The following is an 18,696-nucleotide window of genomic DNA, read 5'->3' on the forward strand; positions in this document are numbered from 1 at the left end:
AAACCCTCTTCAACCTGCCCAAGGCCTTTTGGGAGAAGGAGACCCAGGAGCTGAGGGCGTACTTTACCCAGCATGTGGGAGCTGACCTCCCCCAACAGGTGGAGGGAGAGCTGAAGGCTCTGGAGGACAAGGTCAGGAATGAATTGAATCAGAAGGGAATGTTTGAAGAGAGAAAGCTATGACTATTGGACACTACATTACACACTGATGCTGCAATATGTTGGGGATGGGGATAGGGTGGGACTGATAAAAACAATCACTGACAAGCACATTGCAATTTTGCGTTGAGTATATGTGGGTATTTAAATGTAAGAACATACAATGAAACGAGGTGTCTGCATGCAGTTCATGCTACCACACACTGTCAGTGGCTATATGAGTAGATATTAGGTGATAGAGCAGAATCAGTGTTTAGCAGTACCTTACTGACATCTTGCAATGAAGTATAAAGGCATTGGATGTTTACAAGCTATAGCCCAAAGAATCATCTAATCATGACAAGCTTTAATATCCATATTAATTTAAACATTTCTTGCAGAATGTTACCTCACTATCCTTTTATTTGCTCACTAGTCCCTGGGATTACTAAATGGCCATTGGCTACGAACATGTGGAGGAAATACATCTGGTTGGCTCAGGGGGAAAGATTCATTAGCATTTCTTCTCACTTTTGTATTATTTCCAATAAAAATCATTATGATCTAATGAGACATGCAACATGTTGGACCAATAAAACTGAGATTTCATGGAAATGTAATGTAAAGTTTTTATTACAGTGCAATTAATAAACAAACATCAATTTCAGCCTCAATTGTGTCTCTTGATCAACACAACATAAAAACTGACATAACTCCCCAAAATATATACATTAAAAATATATATGTAATGGAATATTTAAGATGAATAAAGTTCACATTCAGGTTAGAGGAATTAACATAATGTTTGCAATATTGATATAGTTTCCCTTTCTGTAACACATGATTTCCAGTATTCTGTTTCTAACACTCGGGATGATGGTCACTAGAATCAATGCTGCATGTTATGGATTAAACTCATAACTGTTGATAGTGATTGACTCCAGACTGGAGGTCCAAGGACTGAGGACACACTGATTATTATTGTATTCTGTGAAACACTGATTCTGTAGTAGTTGACAAAGCCACTGCCTTTTCTTTTGACTTCCTACAAGCCTCTCAGGCTGGTGTTGACAGAACATTTGTGTGTCTGATTAGGATATAAAGGGCTGGACTCCAAGAGGCCAGTTAGACATTATCTCTGCTTCTATGCTGGAAGTTGTCTCCCTGTTGCAACTTGTATTAATCCAGATTGATTTATGATTGACTTTATCAATGATTTCTCTTCTCTTTTGTTCAGAGAGTCACAAATATCATACCCCCAAGACATGCTAACCTTTCACCATTGCAATAACATGGGAGGTTAGCATTTTGGGGGGGGGAGTATGATATTTTCTTACTCATCATTTTTCACAATTCATTTAGGATTATGCGTCATCATGGTAGCATCCACATTAATGTACAGTAGAAGTGTTTAGAAACATATTCTATTCTTATTTACAATAACAGTGACTGCAGAATGACACAATACATTATTTACCATTCATTTCTATTGGGCACAAAATAATCTGAAACACAACCAAAACAAACAGCAAATGCATCCAACAAGTTTGTAGAGTCACAGGCTTGATGATGTCATTGCTAATATGGGACCAAATACTACACTTTTTACTACTTTAATACACATAAGTGAATTTGTCCCAATACTTTTGGTCCCCTAAAATGGGGGGACTATGTACAAAACGTGCTGTAATTTCTAAACAGTTCACCCGATATGGATTAAAATACCCTGGAATTAAAGCTGACAGTATGCTTATTAACCTCATAGTCAATGTTTCATTTCAAATCAAAAGTTCTGGAGAACGAATTCTAAAAAGTTAAATAAATGGCACTGTCCCAGTACTGTTGGAGCTCAGTGCACACAATACATACTGTATATACCCCAAATACTTAAAATGCACCTCTTTTATTCACTTGTGCATAAAGCCCATCTATGTAGTTAAGGTGTGGTTCCTGGGGCCCTCTCCTGGTCACATTGACTTCAGCGTACTCACTCTCCTGCCCCTGGACCCTGTTCCTGTCCTGGGCTGCAGCTGGGGTCTCTTTGGGCCGTAGTTTGGAGAAGTCTATGTCACCATAGTGGATCTCTTCAGGCTGGTCTTCTGCAGGTTCCTCTGGTTTCTCTCCGGCTGTGGTCTGGTTAACACACAGCGTCCCAACTGGGGAGTTCTGTGGAGAGAACACAGAGAGAGGAACAGGTGTAAAGTTCTAAGCTCAGTCATTTGTAAAACTCTAAAGTCAGCAGGTTACACAACACATACTGAGGGGATATCAATGACAATGTCAATTAAACTGACAGAAGAAAATAATTACATTTTGACAACAAATGAGCTCCAATCTACAGAAAACATTGTCAAAGTCCAACAGCTATTCTGTTATCATTCAATGTTCTCACAAGACGTAGCATTGCTATCAGTGTGGTCATCTCCCCGTGAACTTCCTCTAAAATGATGTTAACCTCATGGCTTTGGATAGTTTCAGCATTAATTCAGTACTTCCTTAGATACACTTTGTAAATGTGTTATGAAAGTTGAGCCTTATACCCACCTGTCCCTGTGGATTGTCTGTCCTTTCAAGTCCATCGGGGGGGAGCCTAGAGTTTCTACTCCTGGAAGACATTTAGAAAGGTATTCTGAATCCACTGAGAGGGTTTTCATATGCAAAAGGACAAACACAACATAAATAAATAGTTTTGAATTGATGCCAGGAATAGTTTTTACCATCCATAAAGACTGATCAGGCTGATAAGCAGAAAGACCCCCAGAGTTCCTGCTGCAACCCCAAACACCATTGGGTTAACAGGCTCTTCTTGTCCTGAAAATACAGCACATATTATGGTCATTTCTAACTAAAAGATCTCTAAAGTACATTACATGAACAAAAGTATGTGGACACCTGCTCGTCGAACATCTCATTCCAAAATCATGGGCATTAATATTAATATGGAATGGTCCCCCCTTTGCTGTTATAACAGCCTCCACTGTAGCATTACGATTTCCCTTCACTGGAACTAAGGGTTCTAGCCCGAACCATGAAAATCAGCTCCAGACCATTATTCCTCCTCCACCAAACTTTACAGTTGGACCTATGCATTGGGGAAGGTAGCGTTCTCCTGGCATCCGTCAAACCCAGATTTGTCCGTCGGACTGCCAGATGGTGAAGCAGGATTCATCACTCCAGAGAACCGGTTTCCTATTCTCCAGAGTCCAATGGCGGTGAGCCTTACACCACTCCAGACGATTCTTGGCATTGCGCATGGTGATCTTAGGCTTGTGTGCGGCTGCTCGGGCATGGAAACCCATTTCATGAAGCTCCACACAAATAGTTATAGTGCTGACGTTGCTTACAGAGGCAGTTTGGAACTCGGTAGTGAATGTTGCAACTGAGGTCAGATGATATTTACGAACTATGCGCTTCAGCACTCAGCTGTCCCGTTTTCTGAGCTTGTGTGGCTTACCGCTTCGCGGCTGAGATGTTGTTGCTCCTAGAAGATTCCACTTCACAATAACAGCACTTACAGAGTACCGGGTTAGCCATAGCAGGGCAGACATTTGACGAACTGACTTGTTGGAAAGGTGGAATCCTATGACAGTGCCTCGTTGAAAGTCACTGAGCTCTTGAGTAAGGCCATTCTACTACCAGTGTTTGAGTATGGAGATTGCATGGCTGTGTGCTCGATTTTATACACCTGTCAGCAACGGGTGTGGCTGAAATAACCAAATCTACTAATTTGAAGGGGTGTCCACATACTCTTGTATATTCAGTGTATATCTAATCTAAGATTGTGCCCAACGTGCCTGTTTTACCTTTAATAGCCAGCTTCTCTTCCTCTGACTTCCCAAGGCCGTGACTATTTCTTACTTCACAGTAGTACAGTCCTCCATCACCAACAGTCACATTGAGGGTGTAACTCTGTCCAGATGCTACCTGTGTTGGTTTACCCCCACTGATCTGGAACCAGGTGAAGTTTGTCACAGGAGGGTTGGCTGTACTGCTGCAGGTCAGATTAACACAGCTGCCCACTAATACTGGACCAGCTGGACTGATGGAGGCTGAGGTGTCCTTAGGAGAGACTGAGGGAGAGGGGTTCATTTAGAATGTATCTGGATGTGGTATATTGAATAATCTAATTAAAACCACTCTATGACAATCATCAGTGAAAACATGATAGAATGATCTATTCTACAGGAAACTGTGACTAAATCTTACATGAAACGTTAAGCATCATGGTATGTTCAGCTGTCTTGTTGCTTGTCCCTACTGGGTAGACTGCAGTACAAGTGATGTTCTTCTCATGATGAAGGTATGACAGAGTGAAGGTCACCGTGGAGATAACTGATTTGGTTTGGTCTGGATTCTCCTGCAGTTGGTTCTCAGGTGTGAACTGTGTTGGGAGAGTCCATGTCAGCTCAGGGGGGTGTTCGGGACAGGGAGCGACAGCAGAGCAGTTCAAACTGACAGCGGTCCCTTCCTTCACCTCACCTGAGACAGTAATGATGGGGCTGGGAGGCAAATCTGTAATACATTGAAAATAAATATATTTTACTCTGACAGGCACACTGCCTACTTGGTCTTATTCTACTCATATCATTTTAGAAAAGTTTATAAAAGTTAAATAGTCTCTGTCTTCTTACCCCTGACATCTATATTACTAATAGCTAAACTGTCCACTTGTTCTACTCTTATCTTTGATGCAAGGAATCTAAACTGGATGAAATAGTTGGTAAACAGTTAAATAGTCTCTTACCCCTGACAGTTATATTAACAGACTTTTCTGGGTCTGTTGCACGGTATGGTTGACTTTCAATCCTGAAGAAGTATTTATCAGAGTAACTGGTGGTTACATTGAAGAAGACTGTGGTGCAGTTCTTCTGGGACATGTTTCCAGTTATGTTCCCTTGATATCTGTTAACCGTCTTACTACTGTGAAATATCACATTGTCCTGACCTTCACCAAATTTTGTTGATCCTTTCAACCACACTCCAGACGTAAGTATTGTGCTGTTAAATGTATTGTAATTTTGGTTTATAATATCAAATGCACATGGGATTTGCACACAGGAGCCAGTCAGTACATCCAGTCTATCTGGCATTGTGGCGATCAAATGTCGTTGGCCAAAACAGGCCAAAACACCTGCAACATAAAGGACAACATCAGGGAGGTTATGTGATCTTTTCAGTACAGTCACTCTCTCCCAATATTCTGCCTCTGCATCAAAACGTATTAATTAATTTCAATGTACAGGTGCTTCCTGATGTCGTGACTCCATGCCCTAAACTGGATTATGGACATATCTGGAGCAAAGAATGTTTGAATCAAGAATATTAAACTGTACTTATCAGGAGTCAACTGTACACTTTTCTACACATTGAGACAGATGGGAATATAGCTCATACCATGAAATATCATGACTTGTGCTTATTCCTCTGTCTGATTCATAACTAGTTGTTGCTGTGTGGAAGACTCACCTGACATAAAGAGGCCAATGAGAAAAAACATGTTCTCAGGACAAGCCATGTGAGAACTCACACACTACTGATCACCTGAAACAGGTCAAACACACACTTACTGGTAGAATATCTTAACTCACACAACACATTGCATTGAACAATCCCCATATCAAATACACTATATACACATAAGTATGTGGACACCCCAACAAATGAGTGGATTTGGCTATAAATTGAGCACACAACCATGCAATCTCCATAGACAAACATTGGCAGTAGAATGGCAATGCTGAAGAGCTCAGTGTCTTTCAACGTGGCACCGTCATAGGTCCAATTTCTGCCCTGCTAGAGCTGCCCCGGTCAACTGTAAGTGCTGTTATTGAGAAGTGGAAACGTCTAAGAGCAACAACGGCTGAGCCGCGAAGTGGTAGGCCACACAAGCTCACAGAACAGGACCGCCGAGTGCTGAAGTGGGTAGCTCGTAAAAATCGTCTGTCCTCGGTTGCAACACTCACTAACGAGTTCCAAACTGCCTCTGGAAGCAACGTCAGCACAAGAACTGTTCGTCGGGAACTTCATGAAATGAGTTTTCATGGCGGAGCAGCCGCCCACAAGCCTAAGATCACCATGCGCAATGCCAAGAATCGTCTGGAGTGGTCTGAAGCTCGTCGCCGTTGGACTCTGGAGCAGTGGAAACGCGTTCTCTGGAGTGATGAATCACGCTTCACCATCTGGCAGTCTGACGGACTAATCTGGGTTTGACGGATGCCAGGAGAACGCTACCTGACCAAGTGCCAACTGTAAAGTTTGGTGGAGGAGTAATAAAGGTCTGGGGCTGTTTTTCATGTTTCGGGATAGGCCCCTTAGTTCCATTGAACATAAATCTTAAAGCTACAGCATACAATGACGACTCTGTGCTTCCAACTTTGTGGCAACAGTTTGGGAAAGGCCCTTACCTTTTTCAGCATGACAATGCCCCCGTGCACAAAGCGAGGTCCATACAGAAATGGTTTGTTGAGATCGGTGTGAAAGAACTTGACTGACCTGCACAAAGCCCTGACCTCAAACCCATTGAAACCCTTTGGGGTGAATTGGAACACCGACTGCGAGCCAGGCCTAATTGCCCAACATCAATGCCCGACATCACTAATGATGTTGTTGCTGAATGGAAGCAAGTCCCCGCAACAATGTTCCAACATCTACTGGAAAGCCTTCCCAGAAGAGTGGAGGTTGTTATAACAGCAAAGGGGGGACCAACTCCATATGAATGCCCATGATTTTGGAATGAGATGTTTGATGAGCAGGTGTCCACATACTTTTGGTCATGTTGTGTATGTCTTTCAGTTGTGAAGCTAAAACATGAACGGATAACAGTACTTTGAACATTTTGTATCTCATTACTTGTAATTCATTTCCTAAATTTAATCTGAACATTAAAATGTAAAGATAAGATAGTGAAGAAGTCGACACTTGCCTTCCAATGATGTAAACGGTCCACAGGAGAGACTATCACACACCCATAGTGTGGTCTGACAAGATAAAGTGATGAAATTCATGTGGCACATCTCACATCTCATCAGTGACGTACTTCCTAATAAGTGTATGATAAATTATTTTAAAAGAATACTACAGTATTTGTATAACAGGATGCTTGAATAGTCTATGTACTGGGTGTCCTTATCAGCTGTGAAAACACTGTATGCATAAATAAGTGCTAAGAACATTTCCATTTTCTAATGAACCTTCTGCTCTGCTAATGAACCTTCTGTTTCTGTCACTTGAGACATTGCAGAGGTGGCCTTAATCATGTTCCACCAGTTTCAAATGAAATGGTTCTAAAGACAAATTATGTTTTATCCACTGATTCAACAGCTTTATATGGCCTATACATTTAATTAAATGTGACTTAATGGGGGTAGAAGAACACCTCAACAGCATTTTGAAACAGGCCCCCAAATTGCTAAGTCCGCCCCTGAGACATCTATAAATATAATAAAGGAAACTTTAGGTAATATAACCATCTCCCCTGTCTCCCAGGCTTCAATGGGTATGTATGTGGATTTTTTATTTTATTTTAAATGAGCTAAATCATAAACCAAAATCCACTATTCATTTTACACAAGACAGAAAAATAAAGTTACATTTGAGTTCGATACAAAACAAATTGTTGTCACATCATTTTTCAACATGAAAATCAGACTTGGTATGTAACATAGTAACTGTAATTGTATCTGACTGATTCTCACACCACTCAACTTCTCCTTCAATAACTTCCTATTTTTCTTGCTTCCCTTCCTCTTTGAAGTCTATTTGCAGAGCAGAGACTGGTGGGCTGGATGCCACATAGAAACACTCTTTTCATGCCACTTCGATATGGAATGGACATTTTCGTAGTTTTCAGTCGTTTTCAAGTTAGGAGGATTACAGTTAAGGGTTATGGTTAGTGAAAATGCTCTCCTAACCAGGGGCGGACTACGGCATTTGGGGCACCGCGGCACAACCCCCCCCCCCCCTTGACTTACTGCATTTCAACCCATTTTGCCATGGTGCAAAGAGCATTTCAACCCATTTTGCCATGGTGCAGAGAGCATTTCAACCCATTTTGCCATGGTGCAGAGTGCATTTCAACCCATTTTGCCATGGTGCAGGGATAAGTATTTACAGTTTTATAATGCTATTCTACACATTTTGTCATGAAGCTGACAGAAAATGTTGCAGCTTTAAAGCTAATTTCCTGCTATTCTACACATTTTGCTATCATATGCTGTCTGGGGCCATTCAGTAATCCAGCCCTGCTCCTAACCTGCTACCAAAATCACTTCTTATTGAAGTGGCTTGAAAAGAGTGTCCCGGGTTCCACAGGAGAGAGCCAGCGACCTGCAGGGCATGAGCGGCAAGGTGGACATGGTCGCCCTTTCAGTAATGTCTAGATGGGATACAGCTTTTGTCAAATTGATGTCAAAAGTTGAATTTGTTTAGCATTTTAGCTAACCATAACCCTTTCTCTTATCTTAATCTAATTTTACATTTACATTTTAGTCATTTAGCAGACACTCTTATCCAGAGCGACGTACAGTTAGTGAATACATATTTTATATTTATATATATTTTTTTAACTGGCCCCCCGTGGGAAACGAACCCACAACCCCAGCGTTGCAAACGCCATGCTCTATCAACTGCGCTACATCCCTGCCGGCCATTCCCTCCCCTACCCTGGACGACGCTGGGCCAATTGTGCGCCGCCCATGAGTCTCCCGGTCGCGGCCGGCTGCGACAGAGCCTGGATTCGAACCAGGATCTCTAGTGGCACAGTTAGCACTGCGATGCAGTGCCTTAGACCACTGCGCCACTCAGGAGCTTATTTTCCTAACCTGCCACGTTAATTATCCGAACCTGCTGCATATGTTCTCCTAAACCTGCTAGTAAAAGTCAATTTTGACAAAAGCTGTATCCCTTCTAGACAAAAACCTCATCAAACTTTTGGGAGAAGGAGACCCAGGAGCCGAGGGTGTACTTTACCCAGCAGTTGAGAGCCGACCTCCCCCAACAGGTGGAGGGAGAGCTGAAGGCTCTGGAGGACAGGGTCAGGAATTGAGAGGTGGAGGGACCAGATGATTCAGAGAGAGAAGAGAGAAAGTATGGACTATTGGACACTACACTACTATGCTGATGCTGCAATATGGTGGGGATATGGTGGGACTGACAGAAAAGGGACTAACAAGCTCATTTCAGTTTTGTGGAAACTGCTTTGCCTATATGTGGGTAAAATGTATGAAATTACAATAAAACGACTTGTCTGCATGCAGTTCAGGCTACCACTCACTGTCAATGGATATATGAGTAGGTATTAGGTGATAGATCAGAACCAACATTTAGAAGTATCTTACTGCGCTTTCCATGACATAGACTGACCAGGTGAATCCAGGTGAAATCTATGATGCCTTATTGATGTCACTTGTTTAATCCACTTCAATCAGTGTAGATGAAGGGGAAGAGACAAGTTCAAGAAGGATTTTTAATCTTTGAGACAATTGAGACATGGATTGTGTATGTGTGCCATTTATAGGGTGATTGGGCAAGACAAACATGTTTAAGTGCCTTTGAACGACGTGTGGTAGTAGGTGCAAGGCGCACCGGTTTGTGTCAAGAACTGCAACACTGCTGGGTTTTTTCACACTTAACAGTTTCCTGTGTGTATCAACAATGATCCTCCATCTAAAGGACATCCAGCCAACTTGACACAACTGTGGGAAGCATTGGAGTCAACATGGGCCAGCATCTCTGTGGAACGCTTTCGACACCTTGTTGAGTCCATGCCCCGATGAATTGAGGCTGTTCTGAAGGCAAAAGGGGGTGCAACTCAATATTAGGAAGGTGTTCCTAATTTTTGGTATACTCAGTGCCTTCAGAAAGTATTCATACCCCTTGACTTATTCCACATTTTGTTGTGTTAATGCCTGAATAAAACATTGATTGGTTTTCTCACCCATTTACACACAATACCCCATAATAACAAAGTGAAAATATGTTTTTAGAAAAGTTTGGAGATTTATTGAAAATGAAATACAGAAATATCTAATTTACATAAGTATTCACACCCCTGAGTCAATGCATGTTAGAATCACTTTTTGCAGCGATTACAGCTGTGAGTCTTTCTGGGTAAGTCTCTAAGAGCTTTGCACACCTGGATTGTACAATGTTGTCTTAGTAATTAACTCTGGTGTATATTTGGCCCTGTGTTTTAGGTTATTGTCCTGCTGAAAAGTGAATTTGTCTCCCAGTGTCTTTTGAAAAGCAGACTGAACCAGGTTTTCCTCTAGCGTTTTGCCTCTGCTTAGCTCTATTCCATTTATTTTATCCTAAAAAACTTGATGACAAGCATAAACATAACATGGTGCAGCCATCACCATGCTTGAAAATATGAATAGTGGTATTCAGTGATGTGTTGTGTTGGATTTGCCCCAAACATAACACTTTGTATTCAGGACATATAGTTAATGTCTTAGCAAAACGTTTTGCAGTTTTACTTCAGTGCCTTATTGCAAACAGAATGAATGTTTTGGAATATGTTGATTCTGTAAATGTTTCCTTCTTTTCACTCTGTCATTTAGGGTAGTATTGTGGAGTAACAACAACGTCGTTGATCCATCCTCAGCCATTAAACTTTGTAACTGTTTTAAAGTCACCAATGGCCTAATGGTGAAATCAGTGGAGGCTGCTGAGGGGAGGACGGCTCATAATAATGGCTGGAACGGTCCAAATGGAATGGCATGAAACATTACCACGAGTGAAACTGAGTTAGGAATTAAGCCTGTATCTTTTTAGTGACTGGGTGTATTGATAAACCATCCAAAATGTACTTAATAACTTCACCATGCTCAAAGGAGTACACCCATCGTCCAATAGGTGCCCTTCTTTGTGAGGCATTGGAAAAGCGCCCTGGTCTTCGTGGTTGAATCTGTTTGAAATTCGCTGCTCGACATTACAGATAATTGTATGCGTGGGGTACAGAGATGAGGTAGTCATTCTAAAATCATGTTAAACACTAGTATTGCACACAGAGTGAATCAATGCAACTTATGTGACTTGTAATGCAAATCTTACTCCTGAACTTATTTACGCTTACCTTAAGAAAAGGGTTGAATACATATTGACTCGAGAAAGTTCCGCTTTTCATTTTGTATTTTTTTTATGTCTAAAAACATTATTCCACATTAAGGGGTACTGTGTGTAGGCCAGAGACACAACATCTCAATGTATTCCATTTTAATGAGATATATAAAATGTTGGACCAATAAGACCAAAAGATTTCATGGGAATTGAATGTAAAGGTTTTGATAACAGTGCAATTAATAAACAACCTTAAATTCAGTCCCAATTGTTTGTCTGGTTTAACACTCAACATTAAAACTGACACAATAACTTATAATTATATATAAAGTTAAAATAGATAATATTATTATTCTGGTAACTGCACAAAAGATGCAGAGAAACAGTGACTAGTAGATGTTAACACCATTCTGCCGTCATGTAGACATACTTCACCAACTTCCTGTCTTGTATCCGACCACTGTCTCTCCAACTAACTGTGTCTTCTCTCCTCAGTCATCATTGACTTTATATGGTCTTAAACTGCCTTCAGTAAGATAGTTGAACTCAGCAGTTCCTCTATACTGGAACCCATTAAACAATGCTCTGTGAACTCAACACTCAAAATAAATTGGCGAAAAATAAATTATACAAATATGCAGATAATCAAAGAGCACACAAATATAAAAGTAACTAAAGTACCAATAGAAAACTGATACATAATGACATTAATCTACATAAACACTTAATACCTATTGGCAAATTACTTAAAATGCACCTCTTTTATTCACTTGTACATTAAGCCCATCTAGGCAGTTACGTGGTGGTTCCTGGTCCCCTCTCCCGACCGTGGCCTGGTTAGAGCACACCGTCCCAACCGGGGAGTTCTGAGGAGAGAACACAGAGAAAGGAACAGGTGTCAGGACAGACACTTCAGAAGAAGAATGACTTCATAGTTACAGTTGGTTATACAACACATTTTTCATTCAATTCTTCCTTAAATGCACATTCTAGATGGGTTTTAAAAGATGACTCTAACATTCCCACCTGTCCCTATGAACTGTCTGTTGGTTCAAACCCATTGGAGAGTCTAGATGTTCTCCTCCTCCTGGAAGACAATAATAAATCATTTAGGTTTTCATATACAAAAGCACAAACAGCTTGATAAATATGTTTGCATTGAGGCTTGGAATAGCTTATTACCATGCAAAGAACACGATCAGGCTGAAAAGGAAAAGCAACGCCAAGGTTTTTCCTATAATCTCATAAACCTTTGGGTTAACATCTCGCCCTGTAAATAAAGCATATATTGTATGGTCATCTGTTCCAAAAAGAGGAAACATTTTGCACATTGTCTAATATTACAAATTACACGTGTACTGTAGATGTACAGATGTAAGATCTTAATTTGACCAGTATTGTTGCAGCAAAATAATCCTGCAGCAAAAGGATTTGAACGTTTAGTCCATAATGTTGTTCCATTGGTGGTTAGGCTATTAGCTGGCCAAAATAAGGCTACATGAAAAGTGCAATACTATTAATACAAACATGTTTTGGTGCAGGTGTTCTGTGAATTTATGTAAATCACAAAGCTTATCTGCATTTCCCACGGTGCAATAAACTTCTCAGCAACAAAATAGTAATCAATTTAAGATCCTACAACTGTATCATGCCTAGATACATATAGCAGGCATGCTTTATCTGCTCTGTTCCACAAAAACAAGTATATCTCTTCTACATCATATCTATCTATCTCTATATTGTTCTTAATGTTGTGTCATATTGAATGTGCCACTGCTTCTACCTTTAATAGCCAGCTTCTCTTCCTCTGACTTCCCAAGGCCGTGACTATTTCTTGCTTCACAGTAGTACAGTCCTCCATCACCAACAGTCACATTGAGGGTGTAACTCTGTCCAGATGCTACCTGTGTTGGTTTACCCCCACTGATCTGGAACCAGGTGAAGTTTGTCACAGGAGGGTTGGCTGTACTGCTGCAGGTCAGATTAACACAGCTGCCCACTAATACTGGACCAGCTGGACTGATGGAGGCTGAGGTGTCCTTAGGAGAGACTGAGGGAGAAGGGTTCATTTAGAATGTATCTGGATGTGGTATATTGAATAATCTAATCAAAACCACTCTATGACAATCGTCAGTGAATACATGATAGAATGATCTATTCTACAGGAAACTGTGACTAAATCTTACATGAAACGTTAAGCATCATGGTATGTTCAGCTGTCTTGTTGCTTGTCCCTACTGGGTAGACTGCAGTACAAGTGATGTTCTTCTCATGATGAAGGTATGACAGAGTGAAGGTCACTGTGGAGAGAACTGATTTGGTTTGGTCTGGATTCTCCTGCAGTTGGTTCTCAGGTGTGAACTGTGTTGGGAGAGTCCATGTCAGCTCAGGGGGGTGTTCGGGACAGGGAGCGACAGCAGAGCAGTTCAAACTGATAGGGGTCCCTTCCTTCACCTCACCTGAGACAGTAATGATGGGACTGGGAGGCAAATCTGTAATACATAAAAAATAAAGATATTTTACTCTGACAGACACACTGTCTACTTGGTCTTATTCTACTCATATCATTTTAGAAAAGTTTATAAAAGTTAAATAGTCTCTGTCTTCTTACCCCTGACATCTATATTAACAGACTTGTGTGGGTCTGTTGCACGGAATGGTTGACTTTCAATCCTGAAGAAGTATTTATCAGAGTAACTAGTGTTTACATTGAAGAAGACTGTGGTGCAGTTCTTCTGGGACATGTTTCCAGTTATCTTCCCTTGATATCTGTTGACCATCTTACTACTGTTAAATACAACATTGTTCGGTCTCTCTGGAAACTGAGCAAACTGTGGTGATTCTTTAAACCACACTCCAGAGGTAAGTATTGTGCTGTTAAATTTATAGTAATTTCGGTCAGGAATATAAAATGCACATGGGATTTGCACACAGGAGCCAGTCAGTACATCCAGTCTATCTGGCATTGTGGCGATCAAACCTCGTTGGCCAAAACTGGCCAAAACACCTGCAACATAAAGGACAACATCAGGGAGGTTCTGTGATCTTTTCAGTACAGTCACTCTCTCCCAATATTCTCCCTCTTCAGCAAAACATATGAACTCATTTCAATGTACAGGTGATTCCTGATGTCGCGACTCCATGCCCTAAACTGGATTATGGACATATCTGGAGCAAAGAATGTTTGAATCCAGAATATTAAACTGTACTTATCAGGAGTCAACTGTACACTTTTCTACACATTGAGACAGATGGGAATATAGCTCATACCATGAAATATCATCACTTGTGCTTATTCCTCTGTCTGATTCATAACTAGTTGTTGCTGTGTGGAAGACTCACCTGACATAAAGAGGCCAATGAGAAAAAACATGTTCTCAGGACAAGCCATGTGAGAACTCACACACTACTGATCACCTGAAACAGGACAAACACACACTTACTAGTAGAATATCTTAACTCACACAACACATTGCATTGAACAATCCCCATATCAAATTCAGTATGTCTTTCAGTTGTGAAGCTAATACATGAACGAATTGCAGTACTTTAAACATTTTAAATCTAATTTCTTGTAAATAAGTTCCTTTAATTTATTTTGAACATTCAAATTAACAGAAAATATAGTGAAGAAGTCGATACTTACGCTAGACGGTAACGTAAACTGTCTACAGAAGAGACTATCACACACCCATAGTGTGGTCTGACTAAAGTGATGAAATTCATGTGGCACATCTCACATCTCATCAGTGACGTACTTCATAATAAGTGTATGAGACATTATTTCAAAAGAATAGTACAGTATTTATATAACAGAATGCTTGAATAATCTATGTGCTGGGCTTCCTTATCAATTGTGAAAGCATTGTTTTTACATTTAAGTACTAAGAACATTGCATTTCTCTAATGAACTTTCCACTCTTGCACAATTTGTTTCAGTCACTTGAAACATTGCAGAGGTGGCCTTAGCCATGTTCCACCAGTTTCAAATGAAATGGGCCTCAGCTGCCCACTGACTGATTCTCAACACAAAGTGTGTTTTATCCACTGATTCAACAGCTTTATATGGCCTATACATTTAATTACGCCAGGAATGAAACTGTTATACAAAATAGGTTTTTAATTGTGTGATAATCATAATAAAAGCAGTTTATTTGGGGTGGGGGGTAAATGTACCTTTTTGGGGTTAGGAAAGTCAACAGCATGTTAAAACGGGCCCCCAAATTGCTAAGTCCGCCCCTGAGACATCTATAAATATAATAAAGGAAACGTTAGGTAATATAACCATCTCCCTCTCCTCTGTCTCCCAGGCTTCAATGGAAATATCTGTGGGATTTGTAAAATGTTTTAGCTAAATCATAAACTAAAATCCACTATTATTTTAGGTTTAGGACAAGACAACAGCATTTTGAAACGGGACACCAAATTGCTAAGTCAGCCCCCGATACATTGTTAAATACAACAAAGGAAACTCTCCCCTATCTCCAAGGCTTGAATGGAAATGTGTGTGGGATTTTTATTTTTTTTAGCTAAATCATAAACCAAAATCCACTATTAATTTTACACAAGACAGAAAAATAAAGGTACATTTGAGTTCGATACAAAACAAATTATTGTCACATCACTTTTCAACATGAAAAACAGACTTGGTATGAAACATAGTAACTGTAATTGCATCTGACTGATTCTAACACACCACTCAACTTCTCCTTCAATAACTTCCTATTGTTCTTGTTTCACTTCCTCTTTGGAGTCTATTTGCCAAGCAGAGCCTGGTGGGCTGGATACCACATAGAAACATTCTTTTCACGCCACTTCGATATGGAATGGACTTTTCCGTAGCAGGCAAAAATGCTCTCCTAACCAGGGTCGGACTACGGCATTTGGGGCCCCGTGGCACCCCAACCCCCCAGTGGTAGTTCAGGCTACCACTCACTGTCAATGGATAAATGAGTAGGTATTAGGTGATAGATCAGAACCAACGTCTAGAAGTATCTTACTGCACTTTCCATGACATAGACTGACCAGGTGAATCCAGGTTAAAGCTATGATTCCTTATTGATGTCACTTGTTAAATCCACCTCAATCAGTGTAGACGAAGGGAAGGAGACAAGTTCAAGAATGATTTTTAAGCTAGCATCGTTGTTCAGTCCATGCCCCGATGAATTGAGGATGTTCTGAAGGCAAAAGGGGGTGCAACTCAATATTAGGAAGGTGTTCCTAATTTTTGGAATACTCAGGGCCTTCAGAAAGTATTCATAACCCTTGACTTATTCCACATTTTGTTGTGTTAATGCCTGAATAAAAAATGGATTAAATGGATTTGTTTTCTCACCCATTTACATTTACATTTACATCATTTAGCAGACGCTCTTATACAGAGCGACTTACAAATTGGACACAATAACCCATAATAACAAAGTGAAAATATGTTTTTAGAAATGTTTTGAGATTTATTGACACTGAAATACAGAAATATATCATTTAAATAAGTATTCACACCCAAAGGTAGATGGATTATTTTAAATATGTTATTGGACCATAAACAGATATGGCTCATTAACCTTTACAGACCAAATAATGATGATCCACAATTCTTTGACAATATATATAATAAATTATCAAGCCTGCAATCAACTCAAGACAATATTATTGTGGTGGGGGATTATAATAGTGTTTTAAATAGCTCAATGGACCGTAAAGGAAATCACACCACAAACAATCACCCACATGCTCTTAAGGAAATTGTGAATGTCATGGATACATTAGAACTAGTAGATATATGGAGGCTTAAATATACTGATCTAGTGAGATAAATTTAATCAAAGCCTATTGGATGATAATTTATTTATAATTAGAACAAAGGAATTTATAACTGACTTTTTCCAACATAACATAGGTACAGCGAATCCCCTTATTGTATGGGACACCTTTAAATGTGCCTTTAGAGGCCATGCAATTCAGTACTCATCTCGAAAACAAAAGCAATTTAGGTCAAAAGAGTTTATACTAAGAAAGGAAATAGAAAGTCTAACAGAACAGATAGATGGCAATAAAAACTGTAACATAGAGGCTCAGAATAAATTAGAGGAAAAACAAAAAGAAATGGAGAAACTTATTCAAGAAAGATCAAGTGTAATATATTATAAAAATAAAGCAAACTGGATGGAATATGGGGGAAAATGCACAAAATTATTTTTTAATCTTCAACATAGGAATGCTACCAAAAAGAACTTAATGAAACTGGTTACAATTGACGGAGTCACCCATAATTCACCAAATGATATTTTGAAGGAAGAAACAAAGTACTTTAAGCATATGTTTTCTTTTCAGTCGCCTCCATCTCCTCTAACTGAAGCTAATTGTAGAGATGTTTTTTCTATTGATAATGTCAAATTAACAGCCACACAGAAAGACTCATGTGAAGGTGAAATTACAGAGGAGGAACTTCTGGATGCAATTAAAGACTTTAAGTCTGGGAAAACTCCAGGGTTGGATGGCATACCAGTCGAGGTATGCCAAACATTTTTTGATATACTAAGAGGACCGTTATTAGCATGTTTTAACCACTCCTATGTAAATGGTAGATTATCTGACACTCAAGAAGAAGGTCTGATCTCATTATTACTGAAACAGGATACAAGTGGAAAATATAAAGATCCAGTCCATTTACAAAATTGGAGGCCCCTTACACTTCAGTGTTGTGATGCAAAAATCCTAGCAAAATGTATAGCGCATAGAATTAAAAAGGTATTGTCGGATATTATTAATTCTAATCAGACAGGTTTTTTACATCGAAGATACATTGGAGATAATATAAGGCAAGTATTGGAAACAATAGAACACTATGGAAAATATGGGAAACCAGGCCTGCTATTCATAGCAGACTTCGAAAAGGCATTTGATAAAGTTCGACTGGGGTTTATATATAAATGCCTGGAGCATTTCAATTTTGGAGAATCTCTTATAAAATGGGTCAAAATCATGTATAGTAACCCTAGGTGTAAAATAGTAAATAATGCCTATTTCTCAGGAAGTTTTAAACTGTCAAGAGGAGTGAAACAAGGTTGTCCACTATCGGCATATCTATTTATTGTGGCCATCGAGATGTTAGCTATTAAAATCAGATCCAATAATAATATCAGAGGATTAGAAATACAGGGCTTAAAAACAAAAGGTGTCATTGTACGCTGATGATTCATGTTTTCTTTTAAATCCACAACTAGAATCCCTCCACAGCCTCATAGAGGATCTAGATACATTTTCTAACCTCTCTGGATTACAACCAAATTATGACAAATATTACGTATTGGATCACTAAAAAATACAATTTTCACATTACCATGTAGTTTACCAATAAAATGGTCTGATGGTGATGTGGATATACTCGGAATACATATCCCAAAGGAAATAAATGATCTCACTTCAATAAATTTTAATAGAAAGTTAGCAAAAATAGATAAGATCTTACTACCACGGAAAGGAACATGCCTGTCAATTT

At 39.6% G+C, this 18,696-nt stretch overlaps 1 protein-coding gene across 1 annotated transcript; it reads right to left on the reverse strand.

Moving 5' to 3' along the window:
• Positions 1 to 2,009: 2,009 nt before the first annotated feature.
• LOC311109241 (B-cell receptor CD22-like) lies at positions 2,010 to 13,975 on the reverse strand (the record flags this gene model as incomplete). The annotated part of the gene is made up of 10 exons (XM_084152082.1): positions 2,010 to 2,303; positions 2,682 to 2,742; positions 2,855 to 2,948; positions 3,941 to 4,207; positions 4,344 to 4,649; positions 4,882 to 5,268; positions 11,995 to 12,061; positions 13,100 to 13,245; positions 13,451 to 13,687; positions 13,807 to 13,975. 10 exons carry the CDS (start codon positions 13,973 to 13,975, stop codon positions 2,025 to 2,027), a joined length of 2,013 nt encoding a protein of 670 aa, XP_084008208.1. The 3' UTR covers positions 2,010 to 2,024.
• Positions 13,976 to 18,696: the final 4,721 nt, after the last annotated feature.

This window comes from Coregonus lavaretus, assembly GCF_964263955.1.
Source record: "Coregonus lavaretus genome assembly, chromosome: 34".
NCBI classification, from domain to species: domain Eukaryota; kingdom Metazoa; phylum Chordata; class Actinopteri; order Salmoniformes; family Salmonidae; genus Coregonus; species Coregonus lavaretus.